General features: G+C 40.5%; 1 protein-coding gene and 1 long non-coding RNA gene across 3 annotated transcripts in view; one reads left to right on the forward strand and one right to left on the reverse strand.

Moving 5' to 3' along the window:
- Positions 1–1932: 1932 nt before the first annotated feature.
- LOC123669637 lies at positions 1933–16657 on the reverse strand. 2 transcript variants are annotated; one of them, XR_006745782.1, is made up of 2 exons: positions 16646–16657; positions 1933–2041 (listed from the first exon to the last, which is right to left on the reverse strand). It is a non-coding gene; the product is annotated as an uncharacterized LOC123669637 (long non-coding RNA). The 2 variants fall into 2 exon arrangements; XR_006745783.1 differs by lacking the exon at positions 16646–16657 and adding an exon at positions 5923–5934.
- LOC123669633 overlaps positions 2295–24599 on the forward strand; it is a 30020-nt gene continuing 7715 nt past the window's right edge. The window contains exons 1-12 of the mRNA XM_045603231.1: positions 2295–2486; positions 2729–2994; positions 5429–5538; positions 6440–6619; positions 7601–7765; positions 8844–9050; positions 10245–10645; positions 11029–11357; positions 13110–13254; positions 13962–14108; positions 15203–15439; positions 19341–19544. Coding sequence (XP_045459187.1) covers positions 2454–2486; positions 2729–2994; positions 5429–5538; positions 6440–6619; positions 7601–7765; positions 8844–9050; positions 10245–10645; positions 11029–11357; positions 13110–13254; positions 13962–14108; positions 15203–15439; positions 19341–19544 — 2424 coding nt within the window. The 5' untranslated portion in view covers positions 2295–2453. The remainder of the gene's footprint in view (positions 2487–2728; positions 2995–5428; positions 5539–6439; positions 6620–7600; positions 7766–8843; positions 9051–10244; positions 10646–11028; positions 11358–13109; positions 13255–13961; positions 14109–15202; positions 15440–19340; positions 19545–24599) is intronic.

A 24599-nucleotide genomic window follows, 5' to 3' on the forward strand; every position in this document is an offset into this window, starting at 1 on the left:
AAGTATTATGCAATACCAAAGAGCAACACGAAGGGGAGTCACCATAGTATTTTTTACCGATACAAAACTGTCTGTCATTTTTTGCAGGGGGGGAAATCACACACACACACACAATTTATCTAATTCCCATACAAAAATAATCGTCTGTCACAGCGAAACTCACACATACTAAGTTAAAAACACACTTATATTTTTCACACAAACATAAGATACATTCTTTGTCATTACAGTGTAATGACATGCCGCAACTACACTGAAAAGTTGCTTACAGCCGTGGTTGTAATAACTGTCGATGCGCATTATCGATAAATTCAAGAACTCGGTTAGAGAAATTAGGTTTTTTAAGTGATACAAAGATAAGGTGTTATTATAAAGATGGACTTTATATATTATGTAGTTCAATAATTATCATGTCAAAAATAAACTAAATGTTTATATCATTTTGAAAACCAATGATAGTTGTATCTATTACTGGTTTTAAAATGGATTAGTTTTCTATAAATATGATGAATACATTTTTGTAGGTTTTCTTTTCTCATTAAGAAAGAAATGCTTGGGCCGGTATATTTTTCCATTATTAATCTTGTCAGTTCAAGTATTATATTATATTTAATTTAATGCAATTTTATTATAAAACTATGTTTATTAAAATCAAGCTCGCAATATTATCTTATAAATAAATCAGAATCTCAAATATGTCCCTCTTCTCCTTTGCCTTTGCCGTTTTTATCGATAACTATCTACAAACAAACCGGTAACAACACTATCGCTCGGTGACAGCACCTTCTCGGAAATAGACTCGGATCAGTCGCTCGACCGATCCGCATATTATATGAAGGCGAGCTGCATGTGTTGGTAAACAAATCCGAAACAACACGACCGATAACATTTGTAATTTTTAAGATTAAAAAAAGTTTAAAGAAGTATACAATAACAATGTGAAAAAAATACTTACGTATGAAAGGTAACACCATCTTTTAGTAAATTTGACGTGGCAGATCTCTTTTTGCAGCAAAAAACAGATCAATTAAGCATTTTTGAAGGACGTTGATTCAATCGCGTAACCAGATTTAGCCTAGTGATCAGTGCGGCTGCAACTAGTTTTATTGTACGCGTAGGACCATTTGGACTTATACCTTGACAGAGGGGAACGCCTGTGCATGGCTACTCCCCTCTGTGTAGCCTCTTGTTAAACAACAACAAACAAGTCATTCTCAGCTGTATTTCATAGTTACTAAGGATTGAATATTATTGTCCTTGGCATGTAGGGGCTTCCCACAAATATCGATTCCGAGTGAAACACAAAATTTTAGTAAAAAGTAGAATAGGTGAAAGATGCTTAGAAATAGGGCTTTGAAATCAAATTGATGGACTCAAAATAGCTTTGTGACAATATACAGACAAAGAACCATAACTCGATCACAATTTAAAAATACCTATATATATTACTTATTATTTTTTGTTTTGTACAATGATAGGCTTGCGTTTGACCACTATTTAACCTGATGATAAGAGAAAATGCGGTCTAAGATGCGTTGGGAATGTCAACCGTATTATACGGTGGCGTAACGCAGAAATTCTAGTTGTACGAAAATGGATGTGAGAGGAGGGGAATCAGGTCATGGAGTTCCTGCGCATACTCTCTGAAGTGTATCCAAAAAAACCGACAGGCCAGCAGCCCTACGCTGATGATGCAAGCTGTGTATCTTTGCAGCGACCAGTGCATCATCACCGATGAGCTTTCCGGCTCGTCTCTCAATTGACTCAAGAAGCTCCAGATGGTACTTGGCTGAGCCATCCCAAAGATGAGAGCAGTAACTCTATGCATGTTCGAACTTGCGCTTGATATAAATGTAGAAGCTGTTTAAATTAATTAATTAAATTATTTGTTCTTCTAGTAAAAATTGATTAATATATTTATTAAAAAATAAATTTAATATTAAATAAGTAACTAAAATTGTAATTATAATTAGAATAATTAAAGTGTGATCGTGAAAAAGGATAATTTGTTCTATTAATGGCGATGCTCTATTTTGTTTGACTTATCTAAGTTATGGTGTTTTCTTTGTTCATCTTATTGTTTTGTCGTTATATTCAAGAAAACAATAATAATTATGCTTTTTCGTTGTAATACAACAGCGAAAAAATGTAATACATTTTTTGTATTTTCTCGCTCTCTTTTGATAGAAGTTAGTAGTTTTTAACCTCCACAAGTAGTAGATTCGTTAAATGAAATCTGGCTACACTGTATCCACAGAGCATAGTAATACTAATACTTATATACTCTTTGACACTAATATTTATCCTGCTCGTGCTTGGCGTCTTTTTTCGCCTAATTATTTGTAATTTGTATTTTATTTCTTAGAGCAATCAATTTCAACGTATTTCATGGTTTAATTAACTACACTAAAATTTATTAAAGAAATAGTTCACTTATAGATAAGGAAATTATAATGAAGCTCAAGAAACTAAAAGCAGATGTTGAGGTAGGTTTTCAAAACAAAAATAAAATCAAAAATATAAAATTTCAAATAGAAAAATCTAACTGATGATTGATAATTTGTGTAAGAGAAATATATCATAAATTTTCATCGGTTAGATACAGTCATACGTCAGATAAATTAATCAGAAACCGGGAAAACAGGTTCCTGATTAATTTACGAAATACTTTTCTTATTTTGATTCATACTATTTAGTTCATTGCGTTCTTTTTTACTTTGTGATAAAGACACCAGAGATGGCTCCTACCGTGCCTCCTCAAGCAGAGATCATTGAAGCTGATTTATATAAGCGGTCTTACTTTGGACCCGATGTGCCGACACTTGAACTTGAGTGTTGGGAAGAGGAACTTTCAGAAGCGCAGCTGCAAGCGTATAAGAATGCTGATGAAGAATATAAAAGTATTCAAAACAAGCTCGATGTGATAGTTAAAGACACTGGAGGAGAGATTGTTTACAATGGTGATCAGTTTACAGCTTATCAACTGCTTGGAAAGTAAGTTGATGCATTTACTTTTTAAATTTTATGGTATAGTTTTTTTTTTTAAATTTAGTATTTTTTGTTTTAACGTCAATATTAATTTATTGTAACGTTGTTTTATATAAATCACACAGCTAGGTAAAGGCCTTTTCTCTTATCAAGAAGTTAAAAGAGATATCTATAGTAATATCATAAAGCTGAAGAATTAGTTTGTTTGTTTAATTGATCTTGGTTGAAAAATCAATGGTTTGAATCGAAAAAATTCTGCTGTATAATATTTTTGTACCTTTTTTCTCTCAAATGCCGGCTGTTGAAACGTTGAAACTGAGCGGTAGAGCCAGTAATTTGATATATACATTTATGGATCTTATTGTATTCAATCAACTGCTAACTTAAAATTATTGTCAAGGAGATGATTACAACATATTATATATCTGGTCCGAGTTGGTATTTAATCCAAAACTATCTGCGTCAACTGAATTTTTTTGCCGTCACATCAAAATGGATAATAATATTTTTACCACGCTTTTATTAGCTCAGGGACATGGGGATTTGAACCATGATCTTCTCGGTTGATCCCGACCGGCCGATTTCCCACCGAGCTATTGCAACTAAATTGACTGATTCGTAATTTACCTTTGTATTCTAACGATATTTTTTTTCACTCCCTAAAAACAGTGATAAAACGATATTTTCTAAAAATGAATCCTAGCTAGATGGATTTATCTCCCCCGAAACCTCCTGAATACTAAATTTTATGAAAATCGTTGGAGCCGTTTCCGAGATTCGGATTCTATATATATACTAGCTGACCCCGCAAACGTTTCTTTGCCATATATGTTACTAACCCGTTTATTCCCCCCCCCCCCCTTATAACTTAGGGGTATGAAAAATAGATTTTGGCCGATTCTCAGACCTACCCGATATGCCCACAAATTTTTTTTAAAATCGGTCGAGCCGTTTCGGAGGAGTTCAATGTTTAACACCATGACATGAGAATTTTATATATTAGATATATATATAAATATATACAAGAATTGCTCGTTTAATAGTATAAGATTTCTTTCAATCTTCTTAAAAATTCTCCAATATTAAAATCCCTTTGCTGTGTGATCATTTGAATTTCTCGTTGGGGATATTTTTCATAACAAAGATCATCTTCCATACTTTCATTATCTGATTGAGCGTTATTATTAAACACAAATTGTGGGTGTATGTCTTATTAATATATATTTTTAGATTGTTTTGAGGTTTTGATTATTTTTTCTTTTTGGTAACTCCTGCATAGATTGATGTTCTACTATTTTGGGTTGGATAATCTTGACAATTTAAGTTTTCCGTTTGAGATAGTAGAGGTTCGCTTTCTCGATTTCTTTCTTGTTATGTACGATTTTATTTTTGTGTTACCCACACATTAGGAATTCTAAACATTTTTGAATATCATATCAAAAATTGACCGCTCCAGCGGGATTCGAACCCGCGTCTCCGACTGACCGTGTCGGCGCTCTAGCCAATTAAGCTATGGAACGATGTACCCGCTAGAGCGAAATCTTTGATATGATGATTTTTATTTTCGGTTTAAACGAACCGTGGCGCCGTCTATAGTGAGTTCTTTACAGAGACCCGTAACTATTCAAAGTTTCATATTACAATGAAAATCTTTGACAGGAGACGACACCATGCTATTTTTAATATGTACGATTTTATTTTTGTGTTACCCACACATTAGGAATTCTAAACATTTTTGAATATCATATCAAAAATTGACCGCTCCAGCGGGATTCGAACCCGCGTCTCCGACTGACCGTGTCGTGTGTGTGTGTTCTTTCTTGTTCTTCGTTTCTTTCTTCTTTTTCTTTTCTTTCCTCCTCTTGATCATATATCTCGGGTGGTATATAAGTTTCAAGGGCTTTTCGTTAGGAACAATTAAATTCAGACATTAAACTTCTTATTTTCTTCTCTTTTAAAAATTTAGGGCATACTTTTGACAATTCCGTGTGATTACCAAAACAGTTGACACCTTTTTTTCTTTGTCCCGCGGTTGTCCACTCACTTTCACTTCCTTCTCTCATTCTTTTCTGTGTCTTATCTACTTCTTCTTGCTATTCAAACATCTCACTGTCACTTAAATATTCAACAATCGACATATTATTTACTAATGCTGTTCATAAACAAAGCAGTCGAGGTCATCCTCAGCCGCCAATGGCCTTAAATAATATGACCACCACCTTCTCGTACGAGTGCCGTACTTAAATTTTACTGTAATTTTATTTTGAAGTAATTAATTATGATTGATTGTTCGATCTTCTACTACTGTATAATATAAACTCTTTGTAATTAAAAAATATTTTCTACTTTTTAGTTCGATTAGCTGTAAAAGCGTGTTTTTTTTTGGGTTTTTTTTTGGTTTTTTTAAAAGTATAATTTATTCTTATTGTCTTTTCTACAGGCAACCAGTCCTCAAAGATTTGGAGAGACAGAGTGCTGATATCATCAGGTCTCGATCCCGGTCTCTTTCCATCTGTAAAGAAAAGGAGAGAGAAACTAGGAGCAAAAGAGGTATCTATATTTTTCTTAATCATATTAATAATCTTTTTATTAGCCTTATTTAACAACTTTGTAGAGATTTTCCATTTGTTATTTTCATATGTTTCTCTGCTAAATAAATAAACGCCTCACACGCAACGGCCATCTGTCTGTGGAAACACACAGAATACACAAGCGCAATCACCCAGACCACGGCAAACATCAGTTTTGCATTGTCAATACAAATGTATGCCATGTGTTGGGATTGAATCCACAAATTTCAGCTCAACAGTACTGACTTATAAGTCAGTACTGTGACCGTTGCGCTAACGCCTCGTCAAAAAATACAGAAATATAAGATGTATAAAAAGGAATTATAAGCCGTATTCTTATATATAAAAACGAAGAAAAACCGACTTCAATTATATCGACAAGTATTACAACGTAGATAGAGGAAAAAATAGTCAAGTAAATACGCATTATCAAAGATTACTCCAAAAGTTGTAATCAGATCTTGATGAAATTTATGATAAATATGGGCTTTCGATTAAATTAAAAATCATTAAAATTCGTACACGCAGTAAAAAGTTAATCGGATTTTCGAGAGTTTCCCTCGATTTCTCTGGGATCCCATCATCAGATCCTGGTTTCCTTATCATGGTACCAAACTAGGGATATCTCCTTTCCAACAAAAAAAGAATTATCAAAATCGGTTCATAAATGACAGAGTTATCCCCGAACATACATAAAAAAATATACGCTCGAATTGAGTAACCTCCTCCTTTTTTTGAAGTCAGTTAAAAATAGAGCATGCTTAAGCAAGCAAGGTATTCTTCTTCAAGTACAAATGTGATAGTAATCATTGGCATGTTTCCTCCTTATCATCTACATACCCATAAATAATTATTAATTATCAATGCACAATTTTTATAAGGGCGTCCAAGAAAGAATCGAGATGAAGACCGTGACTATTCGCCATCATCAGATAGAGGGAAATCACCGGAACTGCGCCATAAGAAGAAAAAGAAGGACAAGGAAAGAAAGAAAGATGACAAAAAGAGAGATGATGAAAAAGAAGTCACTAAGACTAAAGATAAAACCCTCGCTCCATCTAGTAAGTAACTTTTTTTTGTTTAGAATTAAAATCCATGGGCTCTAAATGCCCATGCCTTTTGTTAAATATGCAGAACTACAAATTGACAATCCTGTGACTGCCTAGTAGAGCTAGGACGTGGTCCGACGCTAACGGTTTTTTTCGAAACTTTTATAACTTTGTTTTCTAATGCAATTCATCTTTGTTTTAACAAATACCAACTTAACAAACAAGTAAAAAAAAAAATTAAAGCCAAAATTAGAAACCAAAATTTTTTGAATGATTTTAATGAACTTCTAACATTACTAAAAGAAACTATTCTAAGCTCCCTGTTCTGTGGCTATAATACTTAATGTCCTTTATAATATTACACAATAAACTTATCAAAATATATTTATTTTTATAGATATTATCTACATAAATGAATCGCAAATAATTAGCAGATTTTAAACATTTTTTGAATATCATATCAAAAATTGACCGCTCCAGCGGGATTCGAACCCGCGTTTCCGACTGACCGTGTCGGCGCTCTAGCCAATTAAGCTATGGAACGATGTACCCGCCAGAGCGAAATTCTTGATATGATGATTTTTATTTTCGGTTTAAGCGAAAATTCTTCATAATTCAAAGATTTTCATTGTAATATGAAACTTTGAATAGTTACGGGTCTCTGTAAAGAACTTACTATAGACGGTGCCACGGTTCGCTTAAACCGAAAATAAAAATCATCATATCAAGAATTTCGCTCTGGCGGGTACATTGTTCCATAGCTTAATTGGCTAGAGCGCCGACACGGTCAGTCGGAGACGCGGGTTCGAATCCCGCTGGAGCGGTCAATTTTTGATATGATATTCAAAAAATGTTTAGAATCCCTAATGTGTGGGTAACACAAAAATAAAATCGTACAAATTAGCAGATTTTCTGAACTTTCTAAGTTTACTATATTTATATAAATTATAAATACAAAAAATAATTGTTAAAAGTAACATATATAATTTTCAGATGTACATAGTGTGGTTACAAATGTTCGCCCATCTGAAGCAACGGCAGTTGGGGGACTGCTCACGGGTAGTGCTACTAAGACGACCGCAATCGTTGATCTAACCAAGGACGACGGGAATAAGAATGTGGCTGATTCTCGGGAAGTGTCATTTAATAAGTTACAAGGTAAAAATAATACTATTTCAAGTTCTATTATGAATTTATATTGGTGTTCGTTATTCAATATCTATATTTGACATTGTTGAAAGCCAAAATAAGCAATTTTTGACAGCCTAAATTTGTGAGTTAATATCATAAAATATAACTTATAATAAAGTTAATAAACTTACCAAAAGTATTACTCATACGACGCGTTGGCGCGGTCACAGCACTGGTTTTGTGGCTGTTGCGCTGGCGGTTGCGGGTTCGATCCCCGCACATGACAAACATTTGTATTGGCCATACAGATGTTTGCCGTGGTCTGAGTGTTTATGCAGTCCTTGCGAGTCTCCCCACCGTGCCTCGGAGTGCACGTTAAGCCGTCGGTCCCGGTCGTTATCATGTATAAGTGATAGCGATCGTTACTTATAGTAGGGAATATATCCGCTAACCCGCATTGGAGCAGCGTGGTGTCTATGTTAAATTTTGATGCTATTACATTTCTTTTAAATTGAAAAATTTTGGTAATTTAAGCGTCCTGATCTAAGTTTTTCAGACAGCATCAAGATGCAGGATGTTTGTTGGTTATTATAGCCCCCCACTCCCTCCTTGTGATATTTCGTGATTTTTTTCCAACCCCCTATCGAACTTCACGTGATTAATAAACAACATCTGCAATTTCTTTTTTAAGTTAGAATATTGTTATTGTTCTTATATATATTTCACATAAACATGCGTAATCAAAGATTACTCAAAAAGTATTAATCATATCTTAATCAAATTTAAATGAACTATATGATTAGCGTTAGCTTTCGATTAAAGTAAGAATCATCAAAATCGGTAAACCGAGTGAATACAACATAGGTCGCTGAAAAAATTGTCAACTAAATACGCATTATTAGATACAACTAAAGAAATACTTGTCGTAAATTTAAATAAGACCACATGACACGCAACTTCTTTCGATTAAATTTTTCTGTATCAAAATCGCTCCAGTCAAGAGTTCTGAGGTAACATACATAAATAAAAATAATCGAATTGAGAACCTCTTCCATTTTTGGAAGTCGGTTAAAGATGATAGGTTTTATGTAATCACTGTCGGCAGGCAAGACGTTCCCGTCGCTGGTGGTGGTGGCGCGGCCCTACCTGCGCTCCAAGGAGGCGCCGGCCGGCGACCGCGCCGCGCTGGACTGCAAGGTCAAGGCCGTGCTCATCCACACGCCCATGAAGTTCACCGAGTGGCTCATCCAGCAGGGCCTCGTGCGCTCCGAGCAGTGGTGCGCGCTGCACCCCGCCAACAAGCTCAAGCTGGGTCAGCTCTACCGCTCTCTATTTACACCTACGTATTGTAACTGAGGTAGGGCACAGCGGCTGAGGTAGGGCACTGCATGAAATTTCCTGCTCAAAATGTGGAGCAGCCCGAAGATCACAGCTAAATAATACTGTTTTCAAGCAGCGTTATGTTCCTGTTGGCGAGTAAGGTGACCAAAGTTCATGGGGGGAATTGGGGATGGGCTCGGCAACGCGCTTGCGACGCTTCTGGTGTTAGAAGCTACGGTAATCACTTACCATCAGGTGAGCCGTACGCTTGTTTCCCGACCTAGTTATATAAAAATAAACGTCCTGTATAACACCCAGATGTTGACAAGTCAAAACGAGGGATGCCACAAGGGTTGTAAATAATAAAAAAAAAGCCTTGTGCACCAAGGTATATTTCAAGGGTATACTTTTTCATTACAATAAATTTAATAAGACATAATACGTACATAATAATGTAACCACGACGTAGACTACCAATATTCTCATCTATTAAGAAACCTGAGAACTATTATAAGTTTAAGTTTGAATTTGTACACATCCTATTTATTTTACACTAATAGAAGTTCCACAATTAGAAGGAAAAAGTGTGTCGGCTCCGACACTGACCTGAAATTTACTCCTTAATAACGATTACCGTGATATTTAAAAATTCAAATGTAAGTCATTTAAAATAATACAGCGTTTCCCATTCGCCGGGTCGCGACCCGGTAGCGGGCCTTTAAAATAAAATACTGGGTCGCAACATTCCCGCCTTGTTTAAGAAATAATACTTGCTATTGATTTTTACTATTAATAAATGTATATTATTTTACCTAATGACTAGCTTGGGTTTAAAATATTATGAGGTTCACGAAGGGGCAGTGTGAAAATTACCGGGCCACGGCAGAACAATGTTTGGGAAACACTGATTTATAGATGAAATGAAAATAAAAACATAATTATATTGACGCTTGTACCTATATTGTTGCAATTAAAAGCACTCTGAATCATTTATCTCAGCGTCACTTCTGTTTTATTGTTTCACACGAGTTCATCATCCAATTATTTTTTCATACCGCGCGCTTTTTATCGTTTCTTAAAGAGTAAACTCCCAGACATTATTGTTTTAACTTCTGTTGCTCTAAAACAGACTCATAGATCAGTTTTTCCTAAACTGGTCCATTTGTGAAATTCTGTGTAATTCTAGGCATGTATTCCGACGTGTCGAAGTTCCCGTACTCCGGCGGCTACGTGTGGATATCCGAATGCTGTCCGACGCGGTTCGTCTCGGTGTTCTCGAGCTCGATTTTCGAAGGGGCTACCTTCCCGCCGAGTGTACTGCTAAAGCTCATATACCACTGGGCGTGTCAGACGAACGTACAGAACGTCGTACAGTGGGTTAAAGTTGATAATCTATATGTGAAAGGGCTCTTTACGTGGTTAAGGGCTGTCTGTACTTCTGCTATCCATCACCACATGGATTTGTTGGGCGGTCAGGGGAAAAAAGTTGAAGTGGGTGTTATTTCTTTGGGGACAACTAGTCACGACGGTACACAAAGACAGGTGAAGGTTGAAGTATTGGGTGTGTTGGATCCTGTTGAAAAACTGGTGAGCATTAGATATTTTTTTTTTTTTACATTTGCTTACAGCATAAGAAATTATTAACACTTATTGAAAAGCATTATCTTATTTTTTATAATACCCGTGAGATTGTTAGACTCATGCTGTAGGATCGTATATACGAATATAGCTTGTAAATTTCTTCTTTTGATGTATTTTTTTGTAATCTAACATCAACTATCATTAAAGCATTTTAGAAATTAAAGAATTTAGTTGTATAAATTATATTCAATGAATTCGAAGAGATTTAATTATGAATAGATTAACCATGTAGCTAAATATTCTCAAATATACAATTCAAGAAAATATCATAATTTTACAGAATACTTTCTCTGGTCTCAAGATTTTTAGACTTTTATAATTTGTTGTAGATACGCCTCCGTGCTGTTGAACCTTTAGCGGAGTACGAGAAAAACTACAAAAAGCGTTTCCAGAAGATTCTCGAACCACTTACAAATTGGGTTCATCCTTCGTCCATTATACTAACTGACTTAACAGTCGATAAAGGGACATTACTATCCATGGGCTTTAAGACTGTACACCAAGCAACATCACATTCAGATCAGCCAACGAAATATAGTAATGCTAATATAATGGAGTATTTGCGTCGCATCGTGCCTAGAATGTTCCAAAATACACTATCACTTCTTTCCAGACAGATTATACAACAGTTTCTTGATGAACTTGTGTGGCGAGAAAAGTGAGTGTCATTCGATTTTAATGACTAATTAAAGTGTAATTAGGAAAAAAAATCATTTAGTAAAGTCAGAGGATGATCTATGGATTGCATTAGGTTGAACTGACGGAGTTAGAGGCAAAAATACATTCCATTCTATTTTAATAGAAAAAAAAAAAAAAAAAAACATTTTGTGTACATATTTTTAATCCCCTATGTGTATACGTATTTTAAGTGTTTATATATGTATTCATGTTTTAGGCTTTGGAAATAAATAAATATCTACAACATACACATACGGTCATCTGTTCCTAAAGTAAGCAACTTAATGCTTGTGTTATAGGTAACAGCCGACTGGTATAACTTCATTTTTTTATCAATAAACTCGTATAAATAATACATAATTATACAAATAAATATATATTACACTCAGACTTGGGGTGGGAATCGAACCCCCAACCCTCTCAGCAGAAAGCCGAAAGCAGCAGGCCTAGCATGCGCGCCACGACAAAATTTTGTCTACCCCTTTTCTCGTATTATCTCTCTATGTCTACAGTAGCTAACATGCGTGCACGCGATACTCTTCTCGTTACGTCAAGAAGAGATAATCATTAAATTTTAGTGATCTGTGATATTTATCTCTACGGAAGCTAACATGACATCGTAATTTTGTCGAATTTTATCGTTTTAGGAAGAGAAACTTCTCGTCTTCAATATTATCGACGAGAAAGACGATAAATAAAAAATAAATAAAACCGGGTGCCTATTTTTTGTATACCATGGCGTTTCCCTATTATAATTATATAATTTCGGTATACGAAGAGCGGGAAATGCGAAAAGTCGAGTGAAATGTGCCATATAATGACACAAAAAACGTATTTGCGCCCTGTTGCTTCTTATTCTAAATAATAATAATAATAATACTTTATTTCAGACCAAAGTATAAGTCCATATTGGGTTAGTACAACAAGACAAGACAGCATTCAGAATAAAAAACAAAACAAAATTATATTAAAAAAATCAATAACTAAAAATAAAATTAAATAGAATAAAAGTAAAATCAATAATCAAAAAAAAAAAAAAATTCAAAAATTCAAAAAATTTTAAAAATTAAAAAAAAAAAACAATGCGTGATAGAATTACAATTATCTAATGTGCGACAAGATATAAAGCACAACACGAGCATATTGTTTTACATATAAAATTAAATTCATTTACTTACGCCGTTTTATTTTCCATATTAGATTTTTTAAATTAGATATACACCTTTTATCTTAGCCAAAAGGCCGAGAACATTGTTAAATAAAACATGTGTCACTCGTTTGAAATTATACAAACGTTGGCTCATCCCGGTTTGGCACGATTGGTCAATAACCTTGTAAATTCAACTTTACGACATAAGAAATAAGAATGATATTCAGTTGTGATTATGGTTGATAATGTTTCTCTACTCGACAAGGCGAAGTCTTCGGAAGAGAATTTTGTCTCTCGCAGTGCGCATGTTAGGGTAATCGAGAAAATACTCGATGTAGACATTATCTCTCTCTCTCGTCAAGAGATATCTCGTTGTATGCATGCTAGGCCGGCAGGCACTACAAACTGCGCGAACGGACTAGTCAAAAAAATTAAAACAAATTAAGCATTCAATTTGCACACTTCAGCCTATCGCAGCCCACTGCTAGAAATAAGCCTCCCCAAGTTGGTACCATATCGTATGTAAAATGATATAGCGATATATAGACAATGTAATGTTTAAATATTTACTTGTCTATATAGATTTGGCATATCCCCTGGCCAAGCGTTCGATAACATCGTAACCCATATCGCTGAACAAACAAAGATGGACGCTAAAGACCCCATCACCATTCGACTGAACAAGATCGCCGCCAATCCGTTCAAGAACTGGAAGTATCCTAGCAAGGTAAAGGCTTGACAATTCTTAGTCTCATTAGTTGCTACTGCTTCTACTATGCCTCCGCTTGTCCTTAAGTAGGCTTTTAAAGTTTTCACTGTATTGTTGAGAATTTTAATGACCGTTCTGGTGTAAGTCAGCAGTGGCTAAACATCGACGGTCGCGGGTTCGACTCCCGCTCGAAGTGGATATTTGTGTTCATACAAATGTTTATTTCTGGTGTGGTTGTTAGTCCTTGTGGGTTTTCCCACCGTGCCTCGGGGAGCACGATAAGCTGTCGATCCCGGTTGTTATCATGTTTACCTGATAGCAATCGTTACTCATAGTGGGAAATATATCCGCCAACCCGCATTGGAACAGTGTGGTGGATTAATCTCTAATCCATCTCCTACATGGAGAAAAAAGCCTTTGCCCAGCTGTGGGATATTGCAAGCTGAAGCGTAGCATAGCGTTGAGAATTTTTACAGATATAGATATCTTGATATGCACATTCTAATTAATTTTGGTATAATAGTAACAATTGAATATTATTGTAAGCTCTTTGATAAAAAATCTCTTTTAAAGTATCTCAATGATTTACGAAGGCATCGTTGTTATTTCATCAGTATAATATATAGAACAATCGTAAATACTTGTCCGTTAAAGGTCTTTGAGAACAGACCGTGATGGCATATATGTGCCTTATAATATTATGTCAATAGATCTTATTATTGTAGAAAAAAGATCGCGTGGAAGAGCCCGAACCCGAGCCCGAGGTTCGCAGTAAACGCGGCAGGAAGAAGAAGGAACCGTCTCCATCTCCTCCGCCCAAGAAAAGAAAGAAGGAGAAGACCACCTACGTAGATGATGATGATGAAGAAGAGGTGAGTGCATAAATATTGTGAGGGGACTGGGAAAGGTCCACTCACTCATACTCACTTCAGCCTATCGCAGTCTACTGCTGGACATAGGCCTCCACAAGTTCGCGCCAAACATGGCGTGAACTCATGTGTGTTGCCCATAGTCACCACGCTGGGCAGGCGCGTTGGTGACCGCAGGGCTGGCTTTGTCGCACCGAAGACGCTGCTGCCCGTCTTCGATCTGTGTATTTCAAAGCCAGCAGTCGGATGGTTATCCCACCATCGGTCGTCTTTTTAATTTCCAAGGTACCTCTTACGACACCCACAGGAAGAGAGGGGGTGGCTATATTCTTTACTGCCATAGCCATTCAGCAGGGAATAGGTCTAGCTATATCTGGGGTAAAACGATTAATGAAAAATTTATCAGTTTTTCATTAATCGTTGTACCCCAGATATAGCTAGATAAACATGTGTGTGTACTTATGTACTCACGTAAGAAGTTATACTTCATTGGCTAGCTAACTTCACGTAGCTAACTACTTTTTCGTTGACTAGCTAACTCCAGGGTGTCGGATTTTTTTGTGACGGTGTGCGCGCTTATCATAGAAATGTATTCTCATCATTTTTCCCTAACGAGCCAAAAGAAGTATAACTTCAAAAAGTGAGAGAGACTATTATATATGTTGCATATCTTAAAAGGTAATATTTCTTGTCAAATTTTATAAATTACTAAATAGTATCTGTCAAATATGAGATATGTAATATATTTTACGACTTATATTATTAATCTATTTTGTAGGTAAACACAAAAAATCGGTCGAGCCGTTTTGGAAGAGTGCTACCATAAACACTAGTCTCTATTATATATTAGATTAAGAGTCTTCATAATTCTACTTTACTACTACTAACTTTATTGAAGAGTTTTTCAAAAATTTCGAAAGTTCAGAGAATATTTTACTTTTTCAGAGTTTTACATAGCCTTAAAGATGCAGAGTTATGAAAACTAAGTTATTTTTCCAACAAAGATTTCCATAAGAGAATAGATGAAAGAAATTTTTAGCACCAATTTCGTTTCGATTTTTCCTTTTAGTAAAAAAAAAAACATCCACTTATTACAGATTCCTTTATCGCTCCGTCGTACGAAGATAAAGCAGGAAAAGACAAAAGAGAAGGAAGAGACCCCCACACCGCGTCGTCGGAAGACTGTTCGCTCGTACGTCGACGATGACCTCGATGATATTCCTCTAAAGAACATTAAAAAGGAGATCAAGCCCGACGAGACGGTGTCGCTCGAGCGGTTTTACTTCGGACAGACTAAGGAAACGGTCACGGAGAACGTGGCTATTGCAGTCGAGGTGAGTGACTGACCACATGGAACCGTTTGAGAACGACGGTGTCATCAAATATAGTCCTCACAGTTAGTCGATGTAGACATTTAACGTTACATTAGGTAGACATTTAGGTATGAGGGAAACCAATCTCAATGAAAGTCGATCTAACACTAAATTTATTAAGATTATTTTGAGTATATATAGGCAGAAGTAAAGACGTCATTAGACGTCATTCGTAGCAAACAAATAACAATTTAATTCGAAATCTGCATCAGTCAAATAACAATTTCGTAATAAATCAGCTAAATCAAAGAGGTTATTAAGAGCCATTTCACAAAAATCGGTAACAATCCGCGAAATTGTAATATTTTGACGTCGTTAATCTCAGTGTTGGATGCAATAATGTAATTCATATTCTTGAAATATAATAGAGCAACCTTTGTTGTAGTCGATAGTCAGATCAGAATTTTGATTTATATTATGTGTGTATAAAATTATTAACCTTTTCATCAGCCTCATCCCTGGGTAAACGGTCGCAATGTATACTTTGAAGTCCTACTTTTCAATAACCTCTACGTTGAAACCATTTTTAAAAAATATTGTAATATGTGGAATATAATTTTGTTGGAGACTATCACAGATTTTTATTCCATTTGTATCTCTATTAATCGATAAAAAAAAATTTAAGTTACGAATATTTTCCAAATAAGTACAATTTTAAAAGCTATATTTTTCTTAGAAAACTAAAAATTTTTAACGAACTATCTTCATCAAAGTAAACTTACATCATTAAGAAATACGAAAATAATAATTAAAAGATGTAATTATTTGTAATACATTTTATATTAAATAATAAAAAGATAGCATATATTACCACTCATCAAGCCCAGTAAATCAGGCGAGCGCTAGCGCTCTTAGAGGTAACGTCCACGCCAAATTCTGCTCAGCCATCTCTTTCGCTCACACGCGCCAAGCGCCTGTTGTTATAGCGGATAAACCGCATTTGATACTTTCGTAATAAAATATAAATAAAATAAACATATTACGAAAATGACTGTTAAATAATATAATGATTATTTCTGTAAACAAATGTATAATTTAATTTTCTTTTCTCACATTATCAATACAAATAGGCATTTCAATCTGTTTGTCTTGTTATTTGTTAATCAATATGTTTGTCGGTGTCATTGCGTTAAATAATTGTATTTGCTCGCAAACGAAAAAACCAACTTCAATTACATCGACAAGTAATCCAACGTAGGTAGACGAAAAAATAGTCAAGTAAATACGCGTTATCAAAAAAAAAATGTGGTGTCATGGGACACCAGGTAGGAACGAAGTTCCTTCGGATAGTATAGAAGCAACACAATTTGAAAAAAAAAATGTTGAATTTTATATATATTTTCTAGTTCTTGTTTTTAACCGACTTCCAAAAAAGGAGGAAGTTCTCAATTCGACTATTTTTTTAAATGTATTTATAGGTATACAAATTTTATAAAGGGTTCAATGAACTTTACAACCCAATAACTTGTAAATAAAAATTACATTTTAGAGTACTTTTATAGATTAACTTTAATTGAAGATTCCAATTTTTTGATGTTCCGTATCTTATTTTCCACTAGATTTTACCCGTTTATACTTAGTAGATTATGTTTGTGTGTATAGCTTCAATTTTTTACCGTAATGTGATTTTTTAACCGACTTCCAAAAAAGGAGGAGGTTCTCAATTCGACTGTTTTTTTTTTTTATTTTTTTTTTTATGTATGTTACATCAGAACTTTTGACCAGGTGGACCGATTTCGACAATTTTTTTTTAATCGAAAGGTGGTGTGTGTTAATTGGTCCCATTTTAATTTATTTGAGATCTAACAACTACTTTTCGAGTTATATCTAATAATGCGTTTTTACTTGACGCTTTTTCCGTCGACCTACGTTGTATTATACCGCATAACTTTCTACTGGATGTACCGATTTCGATAATTCTTTTTTGTTGGAAAGGGGATATCCCTAGTTTAGTACCATGATAAGGAAACCAGGATCTGATGATGGGATCCTAGAGAAATCGAAGGAAACTCTCGAAAATTCGCAATAACTTTTTACTGGGTGTACCGATTTTGATATTTTTTTTAATTGATTGATTTTGATTTTAAAATTTTTTTGAAATCGGTTCACCCAGTCAAAAGCTCTGAAGTAACATACATAAAAAAAAATACAGTCGAATTGAGAACCTTTTCCTTTTTTGGAAGTCGGTTAAAAAAAATAAAATGCCAAAATTTGTTGGTCTACTTTCATCCAAAACTATGCAACTCACATTCACACACAGATTTTCTGGGGCATAATAAAATGCTATTTTGTTCATATCGTAAATATTAGATTCATTCGTAAACTGAAAAAACTAAATCAATTTAAAAAAAAGTTGTTTCCTAAAAATCATTTTTTTATTTTTATTTTAAATTTATTGACTGTTGTTATATAACATACTTGAAATTTTTAACAAATTAATTATGTAAAAAACATTTTATACCATAGTTATTAATTTTTATTATACATTAGAAAATGATCAAGATGGTCTTTTGGTTGTCACACTATACTTACTAGCACCAAGATCGCGCGGCTCGTACGACTCGCGCGATGTGACCAAATTTACCTAAACTTGCAGAGCGTAAAATTGTGAAATGGCTCTTAATTTGCAATACAATCATATTGCTCAATGTCCGTTAACCCGTACACTCACTAAGGTTTCAGGTCAAAGATATTTATTCTCATAAGAATTAACAATTCACTTATATGAGAAATACATTAGAAAGAATACATTTTTAAATATCTACAAGTTTACAATAATTCTAGCCGAGCGTGTCGGTAATAAACAAAATTCATTATACAATATCGTCACAAAAACCAAAAAGTGGGTAGAAACGCATTACATCAATGGTAAGACCGGTCACTATGCATTAAAAAAAAAAGCAACAAAAGCAGCAAGCGACGAATCACAAACAAATACATAGATCTTCAAATGTTAAACTAGATGCGGCCAGGCGAAATATATATTTACAATTATATTTTCGTATGTGTGTGATTTTAAAATTATATAATTAAGGTTTTTATTTATTAATTACTTTATTTTTTATTGAGATTTTGTAACCTATTTCCTAGTTATTTTAACGTTATTACTTTGATTTAAAGTGAGGGTCTTTTAAACATATACATATGTAAATAATATTAAATTGACTTTTTTTTTTTTTTTTTTTTTTTTTAATATTTTTTTTTTGCAGACTAAGAATTTTATTTTGATATTTTGTAGTTATATTTTTTTTTTATGTATAAATTTGTAGTTTTTTTTTTTTTTTATTGTTTTGCAACCTATTTCTTAATTATTATTATTTATTTAGTTCATTTACGTTATTACTTCCACTCATTATTTTAGATGATAATTTTTGTTTGTAGTTGTGATAATTGTTTTTATTATATTTTTAGATTTTGTAAATAATTTTTTAGCAATTTTTTAAACTTCAGGATGCTTTTAGCTTCTTTAATAACTGTGGGCATTTTATTATATATTTGTACACTTTCATATGTAATGTTCCTTTTCCCGTAATTTGTTCTCGGTGGGCGTAGAACTAGGTCATTAGAACTTCTCAACATTTTTGTTTGTATATTTTTCTTTTTAGTAAAAGTTAAAGTGCTACGTACATCTTTATTTATAATTTTTCTTATAAGTATGCAAGAATAGTATTTGTATGATTGTTCAATGTTAAGTATTTTCGTATCTTTATATATTGTTGTATAAGGTTTTATATATACATCGATAACTTCTAAGAAAAAAAAAAAAAAACAGTTGTCGGACTGTATTCATATACATTTTAATGAAACGTACCTATATTTTAAGCGATATATCTAAAAAAATGGTATGTGTTGGACGTTCCAGTGCCCGCTGTGCCGCGAGACGTTCCACGAGAGCCAGGCGCTGCTGTGGCACGCGTTCGCGCACGCGGCGGCGGGCGCGACGCGCTGCCGCTACTGCCTGGCGCGCTTCGCCGCGCCGCCCGCGCTCGCCGCGCACCTGCACGCCGCGCACCCCGTCGACACCAAGTCGCCCGACCTCTTCACCTACGCCTGCCTCATATGCGAGGTACCACTACTAGGACTTGTTCGTTACTGCCTGCCGCTACTGCCTGGCGCGCTTCGCCGCGCCGCCCGCGCTCGCCGCGCACCTGCACGCCGCGCACCCCGTCGACACCAAGTCGCCCGACCTCTTCACCTACGCCTGCCTCATATGCGAGGTACCACTACTAGGACTTGTTCGTTACTGCCTGCCGCTACTGCCTGGCGCGCTTCGCCGCGCCGCCCGCGCTCGCCGCGCACCTGCACGCCGCGCACCCCGTCGACACCAAGTCGCCCGACCTCTTCACCTACGCCTGCCTCATATGCGAGGTACCACTACTAGGACTTGTTCGTTACTGCCTGCCGCTACTGCCTGGCGCGCTTCGCCGCGCCGCCCGCGCTCGCCGCGCACCTGCACGCCGCGCACCCCGTCGACACCAAGTCGCCCGACCTCTTCACCTACGCCTGCCTCATATGCGAGGTACCACTACTAGGACTTGTTCGTTACTGCCTGCCGCTACTGCCTGGCGCGCTTCGCCGCGCCGCCCGCGCTCGCCGCGCACCTGCACGCCGCGCACCCCGTCGACACCAAGTCGCCCGACCTCTTCACCTACGCCTGCCTCATATGCGAGGTACCACTACTAGGACTTGTTCGTTACTGCCTGCCGCTACTGCCTGGCGCGCTTCGCCGCGCCGCCCGCGCTCGCCGCGCACCTGCACGCCGCGCACCCCGTCGACACCAAGTCGCCCGACCTCTTCACCTACGCCTGCCTCATATGCGAGGTACCACTACTAGGACTTGTTCGTTACTGCCTGCCGCTACTGCCTGGCGCGCTTCGCCGCGCCGCCCGCGCTCGCCGCGCACCTGCACGCCGCGCACCCCGTCGACACCAAGTCGCCCGACCTCTTCACCTACGCCTGCCTCATATGCGAGGTACCACTACTAGGACTTGTTCGTTACTGCCTGCCGCTACTGCCTGGCGCGCTTCGCCGCGCCGCCCGCGCTCGCCGCGCACCTGCACGCCGCGCACCCCGTCGACACCAAGTCGCCCGACCTCTTCACCTACGCCTGCCTCATATGCGAGGTACCACTACTAGGACTTGTTCGTTACTGCCTGCCGCTACTGCCTGGCGCGCTTCGCCGCGCCGCCCGCGCTCGCCGCGCACCTGCACGCCGCGCACCCCGTCGACACCAAGTCGCCCGACCTCTTCACCTACGCCTGCCTCATATGCGAGGTACCACTACTAGGACTTGTTCGTTACTGCCTGCCGCTACTGCCTGGCGCGCTTCGCCGCGCCGCCCGCGCTCGCCGCGCACCTGCACGCCGCGCACCCCGTCGACACCAAGTCGCCCGACCTCTTCACCTACGCCTGCCTCATATGCGAGGTACCACTACTAGGACTTGTTCGTTACTGCCTGCCGCTACTGCCTGGCGCGCTTCGCCGCGCCGCCCGCGCTCGCCGCGCACCTGCACGCCGCGCACCCCGTCGACACCAAGTCGCCCGACCTCTTCACCTACGCCTGCCTCATATGCGAGGTACCACTACTAGGACTTGTTCGTTACTGCCTGCCGCTACTGCCTGGCGCGCTTCGCCGCGCCGCCCGCGCTCGCCGCGCACCTGCACGCCGCGCACCCCGTCGACACCAAGTCGCCCGACCTCTTCACCTACGCCTGCCTCATATGCGAGGTACCACTACTAGGACTTGTTCGTTACTGCCTGCCGCTACTGCCTGGCGCGCTTCGCCGCGCCGCCCGCGCTCGCCGCGCACCTGCACGCCGCGCACCCCGTCGACACCAAGTCGCCCGACCTCTTCACCTACGCCTGCCTCATATGCGAGGTACCACTACTAGGACTTGTTCGTTACTGCCTGCCGCTACTGCCTGGCGCGCTTCGCCGCGCCGCCCGCGCTCGCCGCGCACCTGCACGCCGCGCACCCCGTCGACACCAAGTCGCCCGACCTCTTCACCTACGCCTGCCTCATATGCGAGGTACCACTACTAGGACTTGTTCGTTACTGCCTGCCGCTACTGCCTGGCGCGCTTCGCCGCGCCGCCCGCGCTCGCCGCGCACCTGCACGCCGCGCACCCCGTCGACACCAAGTCGCCCGACCTCTTCACCTACGCCTGCCTCATATGCGAGGTACCACTACTAGGACTTGTTCGTTACTGCCTGCCGCTACTGCCTGGCGCGCTTCGCCGCGCCGCCCGCGCTCGCCGCGCACCTGCACGCCGCGCACCCCGTCGACACCAAGTCGCCCGACCTCTTCACCTACGCCTGCCTCATATGCGAGGTACCACTACTAGGACTTGTTCGTTACTGCCTGCCGCTACTGCCTGGCGCGCTTCGCCGCGCCGCCCGCGCTCGCCGCGCACCTGCACGCCGCGCACCCCGTCGACACCAAGTCGCCCGACCTCTTCACCTACGCCTGCCTCATATGCGAGGTACCACTACTAGGACTTGTTCGTTACTGCCTGCCGCTACTGCCTGGCGCGCTTCGCCGCGCCGCCCGCGCTCGCCGCGCACCTGCACGCCGCGCACCCCGTCGACACCAAGTCGCCCGACCTCTTCACCTACGCCTGCCTCATATGCGAGGTACCACTACTAGGACTTGTTCGTTACTGCCTGCCGCTACTGCCTGGCGCGCTTCGCCGCGCCGCCCGCGCTCGCCGCGCACCTGCACGCCGCGCACCCCGTCGACACCAAGTCGCCCGACCTCTTCACCTACGCCTGCCTCATATGCGAGGTACCACTACTAGGACTTGTTCGTTACTGCCTGCCGCTACTGCCTGGCGCGCTTCGCCGCGCCGCCCGCGCTCGCCGCGCACCTGCACGCCGCGCACCCCGTCGACACCAAGTCGCCCGACCTCTTCACCTACGCCTGCCTCATATGCGAGGTACCACTACTAGGACTTGTTCGTTACTGCCTGCCGCTACTGCCTGGCGCGCTTCGCCGCGCCGCCCGCGCTCGCCGCGCACCTGCACGCCGCGCACCCCGTCGACACCAAGTCGCCCGACCTCTTCACCTACGCCTGCCTCATATGCGAGGTACCACTACTAGGACTTGTTCGTTACTGCCTGCCGCTACTGCCTGGCGCGCTTCGCCGCGCCGCCCGCGCTCGCCGCGCACCTGCACGCCGCGCACCCCGTCGACACCAAGTCGCCCGACCTCTTCACCTACGCCTGCCTCATATGCGAGGTACCACTACTAGGACTTGTTCGTTACTGCCTGCCGCTACTGCCTGGCGCGCTTCGCCGCGCCGCCCGCGCTCGCCGCGCACCTGCACGCCGCGCACCCCGTCGACACCAAGTCGCCCGACCTCTTCACCTACGCCTGCCTCATATGCGAGGTACCACTACTAGGACTTGTTCGTTACTGCCTGCCGCTACTGCCTGGCGCGCTTCGCCGCGCCGCCCGCGCTCGCCGCGCACCTGCACGCCGCGCACCCCGTCGACACCAAGTCGCCCGACCTCTTCACCTACGCCTGCCTCATATGCGAGGTACCACTACTAGGACTTGTTCGTTACTGCCTGCCGCTACTGCCTGGCGCGCTTCGCCGCGCCGCCCGCGCTCGCCGCGCACCTGCACGCCGCGCACCCCGTCGACACCAAGTCGCCCGACCTCTTCACCTACGCCTGCCTCATATGCGAGGTACCACTACTAGGACTTGTTCGTTACTGCCTGCCGCTACTGCCTGGCGCGCTTCGCCGCGCCGCCCGCGCTCGCCGCGCACCTGCACGCCGCGCACCCCGTCGACACCAAGTCGCCCGACCTCTTCACCTACGCCTGCCTCATATGCGAGGTACCACTACTAGGACTTGTTCGTTACTGCCTGCCGCTACTGCCTGGCGCGCTTCGCCGCGCCGCCCGCGCTCGCCGCGCACCTGCACGCCGCGCACCCCGTCGACACCAAGTCGCCCGACCTCTTCACCTACGCCTGCCTCATATGCGAGGTACCACTACTAGGACTTGTTCGTTACTGCCTGCCGCTACTGCCTGGCGCGCTTCGCCGCGCCGCCCGCGCTCGCCGCGCACCTGCACGCCGCGCACCCCGTCGACACCAAGTCGCCCGACCTCTTCACCTACGCCTGCCTCATATGCGAGGTACCACTACTAGGACTTGTTCGTTACTGCCTGCCGCTACTGCCTGGCGCGCTTCGCCGCGCCGCCCGCGCTCGCCGCGCACCTGCACGCCGCGCACCCCGTCGACACCAAGTCGCCCGACCTCTTCACCTACGCCTGCCTCATATGCGAGGTACCACTACTAGGACTTGTTCGTTACTGCCTGCCGCTACTGCCTGGCGCGCTTCGCCGCGCCGCCCGCGCTCGCCGCGCACCTGCACGCCGCGCACCCCGTCGACACCAAGTCGCCCGACCTCTTCACCTACGCCTGCCTCATATGCGAGGTGGGCCCGCCTCCTAAACTTTGTCAATCTAATGACTACTAAATACTTTTCAATTTTATTTATTTTCATTTTTGCACTGAACAAAATAATTTTCTGTTTGCGACCCCTGCAATATGCGCAAAACGATCCTCACTTTGTCGAGCGCTTAATATTCAAACCTATATCCATTTGTAAATCGTAATGCGATGCATAATATATTAGACAAAAAAGTAGAAATAGAAGAATCTTAACGTTATAGATAATCGTAACTACATAAAACTGCATTCAAGCAGTGTTATGTTCTTATAGTAAGTAAGGTTATCAAAGCTTCCGGGGAAAATTGGGGGCAGGGTCGGCAATATACTTGCGATGCTTCTAGTGTTGCAGATTGTTTACAATTCAGGTGAGCCGTTTGCTTGTTTGCCGACATACTTGTAAAAAACGAGTGTTCAATGTATGTTTAATTATTGCTTTGAACCAAACACAGATGGCGTTGATTGTACAATAGATCGCGCTATCTTTGTGCCGTGTAAATTTACTTAGTCAAATATTGTGTTTATGTTCGGTACTGATCTTATTAGTCTTATATTGGTTATCAATCATTAAAGTTTAATTCCTCACATCAAAACACTGGTAGTTTTATTGAGACGCCAGAGGGAGCTGAACGTTCCCAGGGTGAACTAGCGTGGTCGCTACA

This window comes from Melitaea cinxia, chromosome 3, assembly GCF_905220565.1.
Source record: "Melitaea cinxia chromosome 3, ilMelCinx1.1, whole genome shotgun sequence".
Taxonomy (NCBI): domain Eukaryota; kingdom Metazoa; phylum Arthropoda; class Insecta; order Lepidoptera; family Nymphalidae; genus Melitaea; species Melitaea cinxia.